The sequence below is a fragment of the Schistocerca nitens genome, chromosome 3 (assembly GCF_023898315.1).
Source record: "Schistocerca nitens isolate TAMUIC-IGC-003100 chromosome 3, iqSchNite1.1, whole genome shotgun sequence".
Taxonomy (NCBI): Eukaryota; Metazoa; Arthropoda; class Insecta; order Orthoptera; family Acrididae; genus Schistocerca; species Schistocerca nitens.
Window position 1 is genome coordinate 551,666,926 of NC_064616.1, and position 21,235 is coordinate 551,688,160.

At 46.0% G+C, this 21,235-nt stretch overlaps 1 protein-coding gene across 4 annotated transcripts in view; it reads left to right on the forward strand.

Moving 5' to 3' along the window:
- The window catches only part of LOC126248455 (thrombospondin type-1 domain-containing protein 7A-like), a 1,193,762-nt gene that overhangs the window by 982,011 nt on the left and 190,516 nt on the right, over positions 1-21,235 (forward strand). For all 4 annotated transcript variants that reach the window (XM_049949448.1, XM_049949449.1, XM_049949450.1 and 1 more), the window contains one exon: positions 8,172-8,396. In XM_049949448.1, coding sequence (XP_049805405.1) covers positions 8,172-8,396 — 225 coding nt within the window. The remainder of the gene's footprint in view (positions 1-8,171; positions 8,397-21,235) is intronic.

Genomic DNA, 21,235 nt, shown 5'->3' on the forward strand with positions numbered 1-21,235 from the left:
GTATCAAAGAGCACCTATATATGCTGCTGGGGAATACTCTGCCACTCAGTTTGTAGGCGCGTCCACAAAGCATCAACTGTGGCTGCAACAGGACCTTAACTAACAAGTTGCCGGCGGACAATATCCCAAACATGTTCTGTGGGCGACGCGTCACGCGAACAGGTAGTCCAGGGAAGCAGTGGTGCTCGTCGGTCTTCGAAGAAGGCTTGCACATTCCTCGCTACATGCGGTCAGGCTTGAACAGCCTGCAAGGGGGGGGGGGGGGGGGGGGCGAGCAGTGCCTCAGGCCGTAAATCCTCCCTGATATAGTTGTAGCTCTTCAGATTACTTTCAAGACGTTGGAGGCGAGATCGCGTGATACAGGCGATGGTTCCTCAAAGAATCATATTTGGCTTTTGTTCGCTACACCGCTCAATAACACAGTCTGCCCGATTGTGTGCACCACGGCGGCGTCAAACTCGTAGGCGGCCACTACTGGTTGTAGGACAAGTTGAAGCGGGACATCCGCAAACACTGCATTTTGGCACTCACCATGTCAGTGTCCACGTTCATGTACCCATTGTAATCCTTGGTGTTAGTGGGTTGTGGCCAGTGGAAGCCGGCGCAATGGCACGTATGTCACCAATCCAGCCCGCAAGAGATTGCATCGAACCATCGACGCAGGCATTTCCACATCCGCAGCAGTGCTCCAACGTCGCACAAACACTGTAGATATGCTGTTCTGCCCGTTACGGCCAAGCGAACAAGATGGCGGTCATCTCGCAGTGTAGCCGGACTGTGTCGTGCAGCATCCTGTCAGAGCTGTGTACGGCCCTCTTCTCTTCACTGGTTCCACATACGCCTCACTGTTGAAGCAGCGTGCCCTGTACGAGCCGCAATGTCACGGAACGACAGATCCGCCTCCTGGAGACCATTCATTCAGCCCCGTTCGAACGCACTCATATGCCCATATTCCAGACTGTAATGTCGGCGAGGCATAGCGGGATTTGGTTACAAGTTTCCACCTCGTATGACGGCTCTACATTAACTGAGCATTGCGTAACACTCATCTGTTCGGTCAAACAAAAAGGGCGCTTTTGGGCTACGTGCAACTCTGCCATTTAAATCAATTCCGCTTTCTACACGTCCTCTTATCGTGGCGTGTTGCAAACAACTGCTTCTGACAAGGTAAACTCCCCATCGCAACCCTCCCCCCCCCCCCCCGCCCCCTCATATTTAGTGGTAAGAGGGCCCAGTGGTCAGCCCGTCAAAAATTGGACACAGATCAAGGATGAAAACAGGAAGAAGGTGCACAGAACTGTGAAGAAAAAGAAAAATATTAACAGCGAACGGTTCAAGAACAAGAAGTGCAATATAGAGCAAACTTAAAAGAGCAACGGCGTCGTTCGTAAGTGGTCACTTTGTTGGACTGCCAAGCAAGCGAGCCGTGTTCAAACATCCCTGGTGTCAATTTTATTTTTCACTGTTCACCTTATTCAAATTTGTCTCTGTGTCGTGGTGTAACGTCCGTTTGCAACAGCGTGGTGTAAGGTAGGGACCTATAATGACAGTTGATTGCCGGCCAGGGTGGCCGAGCGGTTCTAGGCGCTACAGTCTGGAACCGCGCGACCGCTACGGTCGCAGGTTCGAATCCTGCCTCGGGCATGGATGTGTGTGGTGTCCTTAGGTTAGTTAGGTTTAAGTAGTTCTAAGTTCTAGGGCACTGATGACCACAGAAGTTATGTCCCATAGTGCTCAGAGCCATTTTTTGACAGTTGATTCTGCCCAACTGCTCTATTAGCAGCCGAAAGGAAGTAGCTTTCGAATGGGAATCGCAAACGTTTGATGAAAAGGTGACAATTCAACCGAATCCTCCACCGGAAAACACGTCTGGTGTGTCATACATGGCATTAGTGACAGTACGCTTGTCATATGATAGTAATCTTTTATCGACGCACCTAATTTGTACGCCTGGTGAGTGAGTGAGTGAGATACGCCTCCTTGCCCGATTTAGATGCTTATGTGAATGTGAATGTGATCACCCCTAAGGAAATTATGAAAACATTATACTTTGTCACACAAGCTGCAACAAATGAACAGTTTCATAATAGCATAATTTCTCTGTGCTCTGTCAAAACACAAGCTTTCAACATTTTCGAAACTGCGTTGTTGCGTTTTGGAAGTTTTGACTCTTGCATTCCTTTGTTGTAACGTAGTTCACACCTGTTTATTTGTTGTTTTCATTTCTGTGCGACGTCTATGTGGTATCTCGCTTGCTGTCACTGTTCATCACATTTACTTGCGACGGTAACGTACCGTTACGACATGACTCATATTCCATAACAAAATATATAGTATGACAACTGCCAAGACTACAAAAAGAGAACAAACATTTCAGTAGCCGAATGGACAATTCATAATGTTGTGAAAAGAAAATGGCACAAGGGAGTTCTGAACACGGCTTCTCAGCCGTGTTTTTTTTTTTTTTTTTACAGAGGGCACTATTTTTTTACAGAGGGTAGCTAACCCTGTAACCGAACACGCTGAGCTACCATGCCAGCTAACGACGACACCGCGGCTATTCAAGCGTTCTCGATATTGCACTTGTTAAGTTTGGACCGTTCACTGTTTTTATTTTGCTTTTTTTTCGCAGTTCAGTACATTTTCTTCCTGTTTTCGTGCTTGATATGTGTGCAATTTTCGGTAGATTATCCACTGGGCCATGTTACCACTAAATCTGAGGGAAGTGCGATGGGAAGTTTCTCTTTTAGTGTCTCACTGCTTACAAACAGTAGAGTCTGTGTCACAAACGTACTGCGAGTATCCGCACAAACATATTTTTTGGCTTTGAATTTCTTGACAGGAAGAAACATTGTGATACTGCTAATTTATTGGAAATACTGGTATTTTCACGAGCTGTGGTGGCTTTCCGTTAAATACAAACTCTATAAACTAAATATTTAACGTATCAAATAAATCTAAGTGGAAAGAAGCCTTCTGTTTCAAATACACCATACTTCTAACACAAAAAGTCAATCGATACTCCAGTGGACGGCACAACAATAGCTTTGACCTAATCATTACACACATATGGATAAGATTTACAAATACGCAATTTGTAGCTAAGCATTCAGTTTTGTACAGACTAAAACAAATCACACAAAAATACTATAGCCGTACATATAAGAGGCAGTGAAATCAAAAGAGACAGATGGGAAGAAAGGAAGTAAACTGTTCATTATTCCAAAAGTAATCGCCATAACTGTTAATACATTTACCCCACTCTTAGACAAGATGGTCAATGCCTCCATGGAAAAATGTTGAAGACTGCCTGCCAAACCACGATTGTACCCAGCTGTCCACCTCTTCGTTCGAATCAAATCGACAGCCAAGACGGTCTTTCTTCATAGCTCCAAAAATATGGAAATCGCATGGGGAGAGATTAGGGTTGTATGGACGATGTCAAAGGATTTCCCAAGGAAACTTCTGCAGTGGGCGGCCCCCATGTTGCAGAGGTTGTTCCCACTACGCTCCAGAAGTTCACTGGGAGTCCCTTAGACATCCTTTATACAGTCCCGCTCTCTCCCCACACTATTTCCATATGTTTGAAGGCATTCGTGGCCCTAGATTTGCTTCGGACGAAGAGGTGCATCCCTGGGTATAATTATGGCTCGTTAGGCAACCGTGGAAATTTTTCAGTGGAGGCATTGACTGTCGTGTCTCACAGTTGGATAAATTTATTAACAGTCATGGCGAATATTTTCGAAATAATAAACAGTTTACTTTCTTTTTTTTCATCTGTCACGTTTTCATCTCATTTCCCCTTATTTAATGTCCAATTATCAGGTCTAACAGTGTTCGGTAAATGATAAGTATCGAGTCACACGATACATTTGCAAACGTATTATTGGTACCGACACATTTGCAACTTAGGAATCATCTAGCATGCACGCACGCACACACCCACCCACACACACACACACACACACACACACACACATGTTGGCGCGCAACACACGTCGTTGCGCTCTGCCGGAGGCATGGTATTTTTAATGGAGTGGTTTAGCACTGCTTTCTTATAACTTCTGTTTGATGTGTAGCTACAAAGTATGAAATGCTGTGATAAGCTCTTGTTCAGTGCGGTGCTGCGTTTTTAATTGTTGCAAATTAATATGGAGTTTCGGAAAGAGAAGCCGTGAAACCGGGTAGTGACACACACACATACACTACTTCTGTCAGAAAGAATCAAGTCATACCGTAATACCTTGCGGAGAGGTTTGGAGCATTTTGTTAAGGGGGCTTGAATCATTTTGTTGCGCAACACAGTGACAAGAAACGAGGTTATCAATCCTCGTCAAATAAATTTTGCTAATGAAAATTGTTTTCACCTTCAAGATCTAAACTGGTTATCTCTCAGTCGAGAGAGAGAGTGTTACCGAGATTTATACATCATTCTTACATCTAATTCTTAGCTCCGTCTATCATGTGTAGCAAAATGTGACCTCAGTGGCTTCGCCATTGTCAGAATATAGTCAGCAGCCAAACTGACGTCTTCAGCAGCGTCTACCGTTGGGTGACTTACCGATGGGTGACTTACCGATTATTTCAGTCAGCTTATGTTTAATATCGGTAGATGTCCTGACGGTGGATCGCTATTTACGCCTTTCCTTTATGTGGAAACTATGCGGCCATCTAGCTCCTTTTTCGTAAGCTTAAAACAATTCTGGAGTGGAACTACTAGCTGTGACTGCCTACCGACAAATTAGTCATTCTATTTTACATGTCTGGTTCACTATTAATTTGAGTCTGTTCATGAATCTTTGTATTTATGTCTATAAATTTCCACCCAAATGGCGAGAAGATAAAGAACAGAAACACGAAAAATGTGATACCCAACTAGTATTGATTTCATGCTTGATTCGCCGTATCCTCTCTCTCTCTCTCTCTCTCTCTCTCTCTCTCACTCTCTCTCTCTCTGTGTATGTGTGTGTGTGTGTGTGTGTGTGTACGTGCGTGCGTGTGTGTGCAGTTCACAGTTTTGGTAGTATGGCAGTACAACATGCAACGTATATTCCTCAGAAGAACTTACGTATCTTGTAACAGTTTTTAGAATTGTTTCGATTCGCTAGCAAAAATTAGCTTTTTACGCTGAATAAGGTTTTCTGTGGAAATGACTGCGATTGTTGAGTTCCAACTCTAGTGTGACCATGTAAAGAATCCATTAAGATCCAGTTTCTAAGCAGTTGAATTGGTACACAGCTGACGTGTGCAGATGATGTTAGAAGTTTAGGAAGATTTCATTGTTGAAACCCGTTGCATGAAATCCTAATGCTAAAGTATACTTTGTTGTAACTCACCTGACAGGTTGTTACAATGGCAGTGGTAGGATCTAAACAAGCGAGCAGTGGCGAAGGGATTAGGAGTAGTTATTTTCACGTGCGGATAGCAGTAAGTATTATTTGTGTATACAGTGTGGCCCCAGGCAGCATATTAGAATCATTACTTGCTACGTAATTGGCATTTAATACAGAACTTAAGACTTTGTATACTGTTCAATTACGAAATAGGTTAGTAGCTTATACAGGATGGTCAAAAGCAGTGTGAACAGCTTGTAAGGGCATTGCAGGTTTGGTTGTGCTGAGAAAGAGTTCTTCAGAAAAAAAAATCGATACGTCGTGTCTTTTCCGAGTTAATTAGTATTGAAACTAACCAATCGCCCCGCTGCGCGTGCAAATTCAAGCAACCCGCCAGATAAAGTTTGTGTCAGTTGTGCCTAATTGTAGATGATAGCGCGAGAGACTGCTCGGTTCGGGTTCGTTCCCTATTACCGCCCCAGGTCCAGTTCTTGTATCCCTCTTTTTTTCGGGTTTAGGAAACAAAACGAAGAACATATTTGGCGATAATGTATGTACCGGGCGCTTGAATTTGAGTGCAGAACGGCCTGATTGCCTAATTTCAACGCTAGTTAACTCTAAAACGGCGCAATGTATCGAATTCTTTTCTTAACAACTATTTCCCACAATTAACAAAATATTCCGGCCTATTACACCATGGTCGAATAGATTTCACATTTAAACCCAACGTTTCGTCCCCAACTGGGGAGGACATTTTCAAGGAGGATCGTAGCTCCTCCGAGTGCCCGATTCACAATCTGGCTCGCTACTGACTGAATCGAAATTCTGTTCAAGCGCGCTCCAACGCAGCGGCGTGACGTCACGCGTTGAGTACATGAGCGCAATTGGCCGTTGTCGATTGCCGTCGTCCGCTTTTGCTCTCACCACTTCGTGCAATGGTCCACATCCTTCTCAGCACCTGGATCCAAATGTCATTCAGTTTCAGGTTCTCCTCATTCCTATTCGAATTCCTAAGGTGTTTCACAGTCCCTATGTCCTCTCTTTATAACCTTTCATGATAATCGCTTGTGGCTGCCAGTACTCGAGTCATATTAAAATGAATTTGGTGGTCTGTTGGCTCCAAAGCATGTTCCGCAATAGGTGATCTGTCAGTCTCCCCAATCTAAAATAGCCTTTGTGCTCTTCTAGTCGTGCATTCACCGTCCTTTTTGCGCTACCCACGTAAACCTCCCCACAGCTACATGGAATCCTATAAACTCTTGAATTTTCCAGCGGTTTCCTAGCATCTCTGGCGAATTCAAGGTGGTCCTGTATCTACCGGGACGTGGGGGGGGGGGGGGGGAGGGGTTTGTAGGTTACCTCCATGTTTCGTTTTTCTCAAAATTTTTCCTATGCGGTCAATAACGTCCTTAATGAACAGCAGGAAAGCTTTCCATTCCAGAGGCGCTTGTGCATCGCTGCGATTTTTGCACGGTGCTCTCAAGGCTCTTTTTACCTCAGCGGACGAATAACCATTCTTGACCAGTGCACTGGTGAGCTGTTTTAATTCTGCTTCACGCAACTCTGGTTCACGGATGTTCCTTGCTCTATCGGCCAATGCCTTTATGATGTCTCGCATTTGCTGATTTCTTGTCGTTGGTGGTTCGAATCCCGGTGTAGGTTACAGCATGTGTACGTTGGTTTTAGGTAAATTGTATGGCCGAAGATACCATCTCCTTTATTAAAAGACATCTTCTATTCACCATTAGCTACACTACAAATGTTTTATTTGTCAAAACCGGTTTTCAGATTCATAACCCATCATCAGTGGCACATCATGCACTTCTGTAGCAATGACATGCTTGTCACTTAATACGATAAGATCTGAAAAATGGTTCAAATGGCTCTGAGCACTATGGGACTCAACTGCTGAGGTCATTAGTCCCCTAGAACTTAGAACTAGTTAAACCTAACTAACCTAAGGACATCACACACATCCATGCCCGAGGCAGGATTCGAACCTGCGACCGTAGCGGTCTTGCGGTTCCAGACTGCAGCGCCTTTAACCGCACGGCCACTTCGGCCGGCTGATAAGATCTGAAATATGTCCTCTAACATAGTACACGGTTTTTCATTTATGCTACTGCTGTCAAATTTCAGGCAGTGACAATTCTTGGTAATGTTGGACATAACGGTCAAATAGAGTAAACACGTAATTTCCATGTTTACTCTATATGACGGTTATGTCAAACATTATCAAGAATTGTCACCGCCTAGAATTTGACAGCAGAAACATGCATGAAAAACTGTGTATTATGTTGTAGCACATATTTCAGACCCTATCGTATTATCTGACAAGCATGTCGTTGCTATAGAAATGCATAATATGCTACTGATGATGGATTGTGAACCTGAAAACCGATTTTGGCAAATAAAACATTTCTAGTGTAGGTCATGGTGTATAAAAGATGTCTTTTAATAAATATCTGAAAGCTGCGAAGCACCAAGCATTCAAGTTTTTTACCATTTTGTTTCTTGAAAACTATACACATTAATAAAATTTAATCTTCCGCCTGGCTCCTCCTCCACGGCAAACTGAATCTTCGGATGCTTGTGAAAACGACATAGTTCCTTTCTGCCATGTCTCCTATTATTCACTGTGATATTTCCAGCCGTGAAAGTTTACATTTTATAACAACATACCCTGCAACTCTCTTACGAGCTTTTCAGACTGTTCCTGACCACCCTGTGTGTTGGTGTTAACAATTTACAAGGTGATATTTTAGATAGTGTCAGCAGTGTCTCTAAAGCGATTGTGCTGGCAGATCGCACCACCTTCAGAGTTCCGCCGTGTTGCAGCCCCGCCGGACTCGGCGCAGCAGGAGTTGGCGCCGGCGCAGCTGCGACGACGCTTGGTGATCCAGCCGCCCGAGAGCGGCGGCAAGCAGTGCGGCAAGCTGATAGACTGGCGGCCCTGCCCGCTGTCTGGCGCGCGCTGCCGCCGCTTCAACTGGGGCGTCGGCAACTGGTCTGAGTGCCAGCTGCCCAACAACGTCGAGTGCGGAGTCGGATACCGCGTCAGGGGTGTGACTTGGAAACAATTTTTATTCTCCTTCTGTCATTCGTATATACCATTCTAGGGATTAATGTCGAGTAAAATTTGATAAATTACAGGAACTTTTGACAGTCTCTGTTATCACCATCGTAAGGAATAACTGAACGTGATAACTGTTTCTGTGGTCTCTCTTTGGGAATATACAACACACAAAATGATCATCCAGAACAATGTGACCATCTGCCTAATACCCGATATGTCCATCTTTGGCACGGATAACGGCGACGACCAGCGTATCACTGAAGCACTGAGGTCCTGGCAGGTCGCTGGAGGGAGCTGTCACCACATCTGCACAGTCAAGTCACCTCTTTCCCGCATATTCCCGGGTGGGGGGCGATCAGCTCTGACGCCACGTTCAGTCACATCCCAGATTTGTTCGGTAGGGCTCCTCAGGCCACTCCATCCAACTTCTGGACTTGTGGCATGGTGCATTATCTTACTGAAAAATGCCACTGCCGCCGGGAACTGATCGCCATGAATGGGTGTACGTGGTTTGCAACCAGTTTACGATACTCCGTGGCCGTTACAGTGCCTTGCACGAGCTCCATTGGACCCATGGATGCCCACATGAATGTTCCACAGAACATAATGAAGTCGCCGACAGTGTTTCTCCGTCCCGTAGTACATGTGACAAGGAGCTATTTCCCTGGAAGACGGCGGATTCGCGATCTTCGATTAGCATGATGAAGAAAGTCTCGGGATTCATCAGACCACGCAACGCTTTGCCACTGCGTCAAGACCCAGTGTCGATGGTCACGTGCCCATTTCAGAGGTAATTGTCGGTTCAAATGGTTCAAATGGCTCTGAGCACTATGGGACTTAACATCTATGGTCATCAGTCCCCTAGAACTTAGAACTACTTAAACCTAACTAACCTAAGGACATCACACCCAGCCATCACGAGGCAGAGAAAATCCCTGACCCCGCCCGGGCGTGGGAAGCGAGAACGCTACCGCACGACCACGAGATGCGGGCGGTAATTGTCGAAATCGTGGTGTTGACAGTGGCACATGCATGGGTCGTCGGCTGCGGAAGCCCATCGTTAGGAGTGTGCGGTGCATTGTGCGTTCAGCCACACTTGTACTCTGCCCAGCATTAAAGTCTCACTGGTACTACATGCACCGTGCGTGTGTCTGACTATCAGACATTCCTCACCAGGTGAAGCTGCTATTGCCTGGGCAGGTTTATATCGACAGTAAGTCGTTGGTCATAATGCTCTGGCTGCTCAGTGTATATGATTGGGGGGGCAGGGTGGGCAGCAATCCGCGATTGTTTGCTGATGATGCTGTGATGTACGGTAAGTTGTCGCAGTTGAGTGACTGAAGGAGAATACCAGATGACTTAGGCAAAATTTCTAGTTGGTGTGATGAGTGGCAGCTGCCTCTAAATATGGAAAAATGTGAGTTAATATCGATAAGTAGGAACAATAAACCAGTAATGTTTGGATACAGCATTATTAGTGTCGTGCTTGACACAGTCACGTCGTTTAAATATCTGGGCGTAACGTTACAAAGCGACATGAAATGGAATGAGCATGTGAGAACTGTGCTAGGGAAGACGAATGGTCGAATTGCGTTTATTTGGAGTATGTTAGTAAAGAATGGTACATCTGTAAAGGAAATTGCATACAGGACGCTGGTGAGACTAATTCTTGAGTACTGCTCGAGTGTCTGGGATCAGTACCTGGTCAGTTTAAAGGAAGACATTCAGGCAATTCAAAGGGGGGCTGCAGTTTTTTAGAACATGTAAGTGTTACGGAGATGAATCAGGAACGAGAACGGGAATTCCAGGAGAGAAGGCGACATTGTTTTCGAGGTACACTAATGAGAAAATTTAGAGAACTGGCAACTGAAGTTGACTGCCGAACGATTCTACTGCCGCCAACATACATTTCACGTAAGGGCCACGAAGATAAAATACGAGAAATTAGGGGTCATACGGAGGCATGTAGACAGTCGTTTTCCCCTCACTCTGTTTGCCAGTGAGTCAGGAAAGGAAATGGCTAGTAGTGGTACAGGGTACCCTTCTCCACGTGTCGTACGGTGGCTTGCGGAGTATCTATGTAGATGTAGATGTAGGTGTAGAATATTTTTCCGCGACTGTCATCAATGAGAGAGAGATTAGCGGAAATGATGCTAAGCTCATTGGCAAAATACACTGCCTGACAAAAAAAGTGAAGCATCCAGAGCACATGGTCCGATGTCAATGTAACTTGGTACACGTACGCAACATCGGTGAGTATACATACTCATTTTCAGAAAAAAAACTGACGTTCATATTCACAGGACATGCACATTAGTATGTTCTGCAGAAATGATTAGCATTTCCATCACCTTAGATAGCACGTGTTCTGTTGCCTAGTAGGCACAAAGTCTGTCATGGACCCTGACAACTTGTCCCTGAGTGATGGCATAGACGCGTATAAGGCACAAAAGGCGTCCTGTGGTATAGGTGTCACATTGCATTCACCTGGTTCCAAAGTTTCATCTGTGGCGGCAGGCATTGTGTCATCATATTCCACACGTTTTCGATTGGCAACAAGTCTGGTGATCCCGCGGGCCAGGGCAAAAGACTGACATGCTGTAATACCAAGAAGGTACGTGTTCGTTCAGCAACATGTGGTTATGCTCTGTCTTGCTGAAAAATGGCGTCTGGGGCTTTGTGCAGAAAGGCTGTGGCTTCGGGTCGCAGGATGTCATTCACGTAGCTCACACCGGTCACAATGCCCTGGACACGCACCAGCTGTGATTTGTGGTTCTACCCAATAGCAGCTCACACCATAAGGCCTTGAGCTGGCGCTTTATGTGTTGTGCGAATACAGTCACTGTGATGCCGCTGCCCCCGTCTGCAGAAAGCCAAAATTCGGCCATCATTTTCAAAGATACTGAATCTGGATTCGTCGGAAAACACTATCCGATGCTTTCCGGCCCCAGTGACGTCGTTCCATACAGCATTGCTGCCTAGCGTGTTTATGCACATTCGTCAAAGGTAGGAGGAGAAGTGGACGCGCGCGCATAACACACGCCGTAATAAATGTCGACGGACCGTCACCCCTGATAGAGTACGACAATCTGAGCAGCCATCTTAGATTGTTTGCAGATGATGCTACCATTTATCGTCAACTAAAGTCTCCACAAGTTAAAAACAAATTGCAAAACGATTTAGAAAAGATATCGGTAAGGTGCAAAAATTGGCAATTTACCCTAAATAACGAGAAGTGTGAGGTTATCCACATGAGTGCTAAAAGTAATCCTTTAAACTTTGGTTAGACGATAAATCAGTCAACTCTAAAGCCGTAAATTCGGCTAAATACCTATAAATTAAGAATTTTTTGAATATTGCAGCCCTGCCAGCAACTGTGATAAACTAATATTTTGAAGAATCAGCCTCAGCTGCGCAAATTTTCTGGTCTTTACCAGGTTTCGGCTAAATTAATCTAGGCTGCTGCCAACCGACCGCATGGTGAAGAGATGCCGGGGCTGGACTTCACTTAAGTAGTTTTAATTCGACATGGTACCACGGTACTATAGGTTTTAATTTTAATGTTGACTGTGCCTCACTATGGCATGTTATAGTAATTTTATGTTTCTGAAGAAGGTTAGATTAATTTAGCAGAAACCTGGTAAAGACCAGAAAATTTGCGTAACTGAGACTGATTCTTCATATATATATATATATATATATATATATATATATATATATACTCCTGGAAATTGAATTAAGAACACCGTGAATTCATTGTCCCAGGAAGGTGAAACTTTATTGACACATTCCTGGGGTCAGATACATCACATGATCACACTGACAGAACCACAGGCACATAGACACAGGCAACAGAGCATTCACAATGTCGGCACTAGTACAGTGTATATCCACCTTTCGCAGCAATGCAGGCTGCTATTCTCCCATGGAGACGATCGTAGAGATGCTGGATGTAGTCCTGTGGAACGGCTTGCCATGCCATTTCCACCTGGCGCCTCAGTTGGACCAGCGTTCGTGCTGGACGTGCAGACCGCGTGAGACGACGCTTCGTCCAGTCCCAAACATGCTCAATGGGGGACAGATCCGGAGATCTTGCTGGCCAGGGTAGTTGACTTACACCTTCTAGAGCACGTTGGGTGGCACGGGATACATGCGGACGTGCATTGTCCTGTTGGAACAGCAAGTTCCCTTGCCGGTCTAGGAATGGTAGAACGATGGGTTCGATGACGGTTTGGATGTACCGTGCACTATTCAGTGTCCCCTCGACGATCACCAGTGGTGTACGGCCAGTGTAGGAGATCGCTCCCCACACCATGATGCCGGGTGTTGGCCCTGTGTGCCTCGGTCGTATGCAGTCCTGATTGTGGCGCTCACCTGCACGGCGCCAAACACGCATACGACCATCATTGGCACCAAGGCAGAAGCGACTCTCATCGCTGAAGACGACACGTCTCCATTCGTCCCTCCATTCACGCCTGTCGCGACACCACTGGAGGCGGGCTGCACGATGTTGGGGCGTGAGCGGAAGACGGCCTAACGGTGTGCGGGACCGTAGCCCAGCTTCATGGAGACGGTTGCGAATGGTCCTCGCCGATACCCCAGGAGCAACAGTGTCCCTAATTTGCTGGGAAGTGGCGGTGCGGTCCCCTACGGCACTGCGTAGGATGCTACGGTCTTGGCGTGCATCCGTGCGTCGCTGCGGTCCGGTCCCAGGTCGACGGGCACGTGCACCTTCCGCCGACCACTGGCGACAACATCGATGTACTGTGGAGACCTCACGCCCAACGTGTTGAGCAATTCGGCGGTGCCCGCATCTCGTGGTCGTGCGGTAGCGTTCTCGCTTCCCACGCCCGGGTTCCCGGGTTCGATTCCCGGCGGGGACAGGGATTTTCTCTGCCTCGTGATGGCTGGGTGTTGGGTGATGTCCTTAGGTTAGTTAGGTTTAAGTAGTTCTAAGTTATAGGGGACTGATGACCATAGATGTTAAGTCCCATAGTGCTCAGAGCCAGAGCCAATTCGGCGGTACGTCCACCTGGCCTCCCGCATGCCCACTATACGCCCTCGCTCAAAGTCCGTCAACTGCACATACGGTTCACGTCCACGCTGTCGCGGCATGCTACCAGTGTTAAAGACTGCGATGGAGCTCCGTATGCCACGTCAAACTGGCTGACACTGACGGCGGCGGTGCACAAATGCTGCGCAGCTAGCGCCATTCGACGGCCAACACCGCGGTTCCTGGTGTGTCCGCTGTGCCGTGCGTGTGATCATTGCTTGTACAGCCCTCTCGCAGTGTCCGGAGCAAGTATGGTGGGTCTGACACAGCGGTGTCAATGTGTTCTTTTTTCCATTTCCAGGAGTATATATATATATATATATATATATATATATATATATATATATATATATATATATATATTACCTAGAAATTACTATTACGGAAAGCTTAAATTGGAAAATACACATAGAAAATGTTGTGGGGAAAGCGAATCAAAGTCTGCGTGTTATTGGCAGAACACTTCGAAGATGCAACAGATCTACTAAAGAGACTGCTACAATACGCTTGTACTTTCCCCTTTGGAGTACTGCTGAACGGTGTGGAATCCTTCCCAGATAAGATTAACGGAGTACATGGAGAAAGTTCAAAGAAGAGTAGCGTCTTTTGTATTATCGAGAAACAGGCGAGTGAGTGTCACGTACATGATACAGGATTTTGGGGTGGACATCATTAAAACACAGGCGTTTTTCGTTGCGGCAAACTCTTCTCACGAAATTTCAATCACCAACTTTCTCCTCCGAATGTGAAAATATTTTGTTGACGCCGATCTACATAGGGAGAAACAGTCACCATAATAAAATAATGGAAGTCAGAGCTAGCATTGAAAACTGTGTGTTCCTTTTTCCCGCTCGCTGTTCGAGACTGGAATAATAGAGAATTATTATGAAGGTGGTTCGATGAACCCTCCGTCAGGCACTTAAGTGAGATTTGCAGAGTATCCATGTATGTGTAGATGTAGGTGTGTTACACTGTTCCACTACTGCTCCAGAGCAGAGGAGGACGCACATCTGTCCAGCAATGCAATTCGAATGAGGTGTCGATCATCTCGGGGATGGTCTCGGTGGTGCGACCTGTCCCATCTCGCCATGTTCTACGGCCTTCCGTGAACCATTGTGCACAAATCCATTGCACTGCCGAAACGCTTCGTCCCACACGAGCAGCACTTTTTCGCATGCCAATAATGGTACCTTTTTCAAACTCTCTGATTTGACGGTACGGTTCGCGCATACGTCTGCGAGGCATCCGGCACGTGTGCTTAAGTCACACCAATCCATTACTTTCGATTTACAGCGGAAACAAGAGCCGCAGCACATTTTACTGGCAGGTGATGCTGTGCCGCGATATCGATGTTGACCGCGAACCTGCTGGCCGACATGGTTCAAATACTAATCAGTTCTGCAGAACATACTAATGTACATGTTAAGCCGGCCGAAGTGGCCGTGCGGTTAAAGGCGCTGCAGTCTGGAACCGCAAGACCGCTACGGTCGCAGGTTCGAATCCTGCCTCGGGCATGGATGTTTGTGATGTCCTTAGGTTAGTTAGGTTTAACTAGTTCTAAGCTCTAGGGGACTAATGACCTCAGCAGTTGAGTCCCATAGTGCTCAGAGCCATTTGAACCATTTTTGTACATGTTATTTGAACGTCCTATCTCTACTCGTTCAAGGTGTTCTGTTTTTTTCTGAACATGAGTGTAGATATTTAGAGTAGCAGTTCTCTGGCATGGATAGAACGGCCATCAAAGTGCTTTAGCCTTTTTCGTATCTAGTGTTGTTACCAGGACTGGTTGGGTGTGAACAGAGTCAAATGTTTCGTGATCACTCTGAATGACACGGAGGTGCTACGTAGAGATCACAAACGGGGCGAGTACGATACTATTGTTCGGGCTGCATACTTCACAAATCAAGGCGCCGCTGAGAAATCAATGCTAGCGGACTTCCTTCCCTCCCGCTGTAGATCCGTGTGGCGAGTCTGAGAACTGTGGCAATGCAGTCGCTTCATATTTGACGACTCTTTATCTCCTGAAGCATGCTGGAGCGTAAGCCTAGTCTTGACTTATTCTTAGTATTGTCAGTACCTAAGATGAGTACGTGATCTTTCTGCTGTAAAGTACCTGTGACGAGGTGAATTGACCGGCTTTCGGGATCAGATGGTCTTACACACTACTTAATCTAACTTAAACCATCTTACGCTAAGGACAACTTACAGGGAGCCCCGCACGGCCTTTTAATAATTAATCACCATTTAGAAACTGCACATCATCCTTAGTGTCATGTTTCATGGTACTGTCGTAGCACATACGGTAACGTCTCGCAAGTGTGTATTTGTCAACGTAATTGTCAGACACTCTCTGAATATTTAAAGAAGTTTTATCTATCTAAATCTATGTATAAAAATAACAATATTGATTGTAACCGATCAGCCTTTGTGTTGACGTATTAGTTGCATCTGCCATTTAGGAAAGTCGGAAATTTTGTGACTTGAGAACGGGTATAAAGCCCCAGTCACGACTGTGTGAAATAAATTAACAGTAATTTACATTTCAATGGCGGAAATTTTCTTTAAAACGGCTGCGTACGTAGCGAGAATGCCGCGAGTCCGCGGTTAGGTTATACTTGCGAACTAATGTACTCGCTCTCCTCTCTGAGCGAGACGAGTCGACATGTACCTGACAACAAACTCATGTGACTAGTGGACTGCGGCAGCGATTCACCGAGACAGCGATTTCGGAGACGACGTCACAGGACTCGCTGGCGAGTTTACAGCGGGAATATGCAGCTCATTTCTGTTCTCTAGAGCCACGTATTCGTCTGAGACAGGGCTATTAGCAACTGACAAAGTCTGAAAAGGGCCTCATTGTGGATCTACATTTCGCCGGCAGCTCGAATCGTGCAATATCCAGATCGGAGAAGCTTTCAGATGTGACAGTGGCTCGAAGTTGGATTGCTTGACTCGTCGCCAAGGTTCCGGTCTACCGCGTGTGGCCAGCACAAAGGGATGGTTGCTATATTGTGCACCAGGCACATCGTAACTGCTTCACGTCTTCGCCTGCCATCCGATAACATGCACTGGACTGGAAGTTTGTGGCAGATTAAAACTGTGTGCCGGACCGACACGCGAACTCGAGACCTTTGCCTTTCGAGGGCAAGTGCTCTACCGACTGAGCCACCCAAGCACGACTCACGACCCGTTCTCACAGCTTTAATTCCGCCAGTACCTCGTCTCCTACCTTCCAAACTTCACAGAAGCTCTCCTGCGAAACTTGCAGAACTAACACTCCATTGTTCCAGCTTCTGTGAAGTTCGGAAGGTAGGAGACGAGGTACTGCGGAATTAAAGCTGTGAGGACGGGTAGTGAGTCGTACTTGGGTAGCTCAGTCGGTAGAGCACTTGCCCGCGAAAGGCAAAGGTCTAGAGTTGGAGTCTCGGTTCGGTACACGGTTTTTATCTGCCAGGAAGCTTCAGATCAGCGCACACTCCGGTGCAGAGTGAAAATTTAATTATTTGATGGACTCGCTGCAACATTCTGTGTCATCTCACTCCTTTACCCAGAGACCGCTAGCATCCGAATTAGGAAATTACACGCCCGTACGGAGGCTGTTGTTAACGCCACAACACAAACACTGCGTTTGGAGAGGTGCCATGACTGGAAAGCATGAACTGCTCTTGAGTGGCTTCGCATTGTGTTCAACTACAACTGGCGGTTCTGCGCTATCCCAGATGACCATCGTCGACGAGTATGGCGGCCGCTTGGGGGGGAGGTATATTCTCCCAATTTTTTGGAGAGGTACAGCGGGTCATGTGATGGGGAGGCATCGCGTATGACTTCAGGTCAAGGCTGGCTGTGACTGAAGGAATTCTGACGCCACAACGATACGACCCGGGCATCCTACGTCCGCATGTGTTACCTCCATGCGGTAGTATCGAATTGATTTCGTGACGTTGAGGCACTCCTGTGATCATGAACATCCCCAGATCTGTCTCCGATAAAACATGTATCAACCCCTTCCCAGTGCCAGTATTAAAGATATCCATGACGAGCTATAACAGTTGTGGGCCGACTTGCTACATGAGAGAATACAAAGGCTTCTGACACCCATCCCACCTGAATCAGTGCATGCATCCAGTCCAGAGTGGCTGCAACATCATACTGATATGTGGGATCATATTGCCAAGTTCTTCGTAATTTTGATTCAATTTTTAATCCCTGAAATAACGTCACATATCCTCTCAACTCGTGAAGTTTCATTTCATTTCCTCCTACGCTTCTGGATTGTGCACATGTTTGTCAGGAATTGTATTAGTCACTTATTTATAAGAGCCCACTAATCGTTTTGCACCGCTCTAGATGATATATGGTTGGTAACAGGCGGTTGTGTGACCCTCCACCGCTGATGAAACTCGTGGCAGTGGAGCGGTGTGTATGTGTCAGTCGGCTGCGTAGATTCAGCGGAGCAAGTTAGGTCGACGTGACAGAATGGCAGAAAGGCCCTGTCGCGACGGGACGTGCCAAAGATCACACCCTGAAATAAATTGTTCGATTTGTCCGTGTATCAACGTGGACGGTCTTACGTGTCTAAAGGGGCAGTGTACCACTCGCAGCCAAGTAACAGGGTATAGAAACAGCGGTCGCGAAATGTTCAGACTGACAGGGATCGGAAAAAGAGTGTCACTCCTTGTCAATGAAAATAGATTTCAAACCCGACAGGAATAGCTACTGTCACTTAAAACAGATCCATCTCAACCTGTACCCGATCGAACATTGTGAAGGAAACTACATGCAAAGGAAATACGGTATTGGATACCTCCCAATGAGCCATTTCTCACAGCGGAGCATCAAACTGCACGTCTTCAGTAGGCGAGACGACACAGAAACGAGACGATAGCTGACGCAGGGCGTGTAGTGCGGTACGAATAGTCGCGATATTGATTCATTTCAAAGGTTACAACAAGTCGAGTGCACAAACTGCCGAGTGAGCTATTTAAGCCCCAGTGTGGGTAGGATGTAATACCGGCCGGAAGTGATTATGTGATTGTTTGGTGATGCTTCACGAAACATGAATTGAGTCCACCCATTTATGTTATCGTGAACATGAACGACGACGTTTATTTCAACATTCTCGGTGACCAAGTATTGCACTTGAAGAAAATGCTGTGGAAACTCCCATCTTCCAAAATGACACAACCCGTGTGATGAACATTCAGGCACCATATCGCACCTCAACTGGCTTGCTAAACCCCCTCTTAATCTCACAGAATATGTGTGTAACTATTTGGGACAGCGGATGAAACGTATCAGTTCCAGTAATTTGGTAACTCTACAGGCTCTGACCATCAGTAAGTTGTTTCAGCTTGATTTGGTATACCTGAGGAAAACTTGGGGCTCTCGTCCACACCGAACCGAGGTCTTTACACTGAGGTGACAAAAGACATGCGATAGCGATATGCACGTATACAGACGGCCTTCACTTAAGAGCAGCAGCGTTTGCGTAGAGTTATCAGTGCTAACAAACAAGCTGCACTGCGTGAAATAACCGCAGAAATCAATGTGGAACGTACGACGAACTTATCCGTTATGGCAGTGCGACGAAATGTGGCGGTAAGAGGCTATGGCAGCAGACCACCGACGCTAGTGCCTTTGCTAACAGCACGACATCACCTACAGCGCCTTTTCTGGGCTCGTGACCATGTCGATTGGACCATAGGCGACTGGAAAACCGTGGTCTGGTCAGATGAGTCCCGATTTCAGTTAGTAAGAGCTGATGGTAGGGTTCGAGTGTTGCCGAGGCCCCACGAAGCCATGGGCCCAAGTTGTCAAAAAGGCACTGTGCAAGCTGATGGTGGCTCCATAATGGTGTGGGCTGTGTTTACATGAAACGGACTGGGTCCTCTTGTCCAACTAAAGCGATTGCTGACTGGAAATGGCTATGTTCGGCTACTTTGAGATCATTTGCAGCCATTCACTGACTTAATGTTCCCAAACAACGATGGAATTTTTATGGGTGACAATGAGCCATATCACCGGCCCACACCTCTTCGCAATTGGTTTGAAGAACATTCTGAACAATTCGAGCAAATGATTTGGCCACATAGATGGCCCGAAATGAATCCCATCGAACATTTGTGGGACATAATCGAGGGGTCAGTTCGTGCACAGCATCCTGCACCGGCAACATTTTTGCAATTATATACGGCTACAGAGGGAGCATGGATCAGTATTTCTGCAGGGGACTTCCATCGAGTTGTTGAGCCCATGCCACCTAAAGCTGCTGCACTACGCCGGGAAAAAGGAGATCTGACACGATATTAGGAATTATTCCACGAATTTTGTCACCTGCGTGTATAGCGCCGTACCAACATTAACTCAATACAACACGAGGTCCGATTTCATGATAAATTAAATCTTGCACCCTCTGCGAACAGTATGTCAGTAACCGCTGTGTCTCTTCGCAATATACTCACAATATTGTACACGACGCTCATTTCTCGTGCAACTGATCGACTGCATATAGAATGAGACTTAACCCGTGAGCAGGAACCTCTTATTCCAAGGCAGGGAGTCTATGCAGTACATTGTGCTTCATGCACGTTTTGTGATATCACTTGTACTGCTTTTTTCAGATGCTGGAATGGTTATCGAAAGATAATGTGCGTCGCATGTCTCCTCTAAGATAGATGATAAGATAGATGAAAATCGTGTCTGCTAATTCCCTATTCGTGTAAAGCAGAATTTCACTAGGGATAAGCGACTGTACATTTGGACTTTTGCATCGGTACTGATCATGACAGCGTACGTCAGTGGTGTTTCCTGTCCCAGCCACTAATTATGTACTCCTATTTGTTGGTCGACTTGGGCTAACCCCCAGTTTTAACAATTACGTACCCAGTAAATCAGTTTATTACTTTCTAATAGCTGCCGTTTGGCTGCAGCGTAGACTCGTGGTGCGTATTTCAGTTAAAATTACTCAAGGTGAAAACGAGCCTAGATCGTAACTGAATTCCTATGAGAGTTTTTCATTAAAAATATGCAGTGGAATTAGCTCTTTTTCCATCTCATATTTATCAAAAGGCCTTCTTGCAAGCAGGTCACGAGTGGCTTATGAACAGAACTGCAAACCAACGTCCATATTGTGCAGGGTCCTGGAATATGTTCTCTGTTCGAAAGTTATGTGCTTCCTCGTGAAAAAGAATGTACTCTCAGTGTATCAGCTTGTGTTACGCCACCATCACCAGTGTGAAACACAACTCACGTTTCTCACGCACAATATGTTTTTAATTAATAGACAAAACCAAGTATGTAGTACGTCTGGCATGTTTCCGAAAAGCAACACCGTACCGCACTGTCATTTGATAACCAAGATACGATCCTACGAAGTATAATTTCAAATATGCGTTGACTCGAAGAATCTTTGACAGAACACAATACGTAACATTGAAATTTCAATAGAACCGACATTAACTTGAGAGATGCCTAAAGGGAGCGTAAGAGAACAGCTAATGATCGCAATATACATAAAAGTAATATCAGATAGCTTCAGTAGCACTCTCGGGTTGTTCACTGATGGTATCGATTACCCTAGAAAAGTTTCGTTGCTGTTGGTTGTAATGAAATGTAGACAGTATTTCAAGCCCCACATTCGAGTAATACAACGAAGCAAATCTGGAACCGCAGAGCATTGTCTCTCACAGTTACAGGTAAAGAATTACAACTGTATAAATGTCTTGGCGCAAACTTCAGGCTATTGGGACTGTGTCAATAAAAGAATCGATTGAA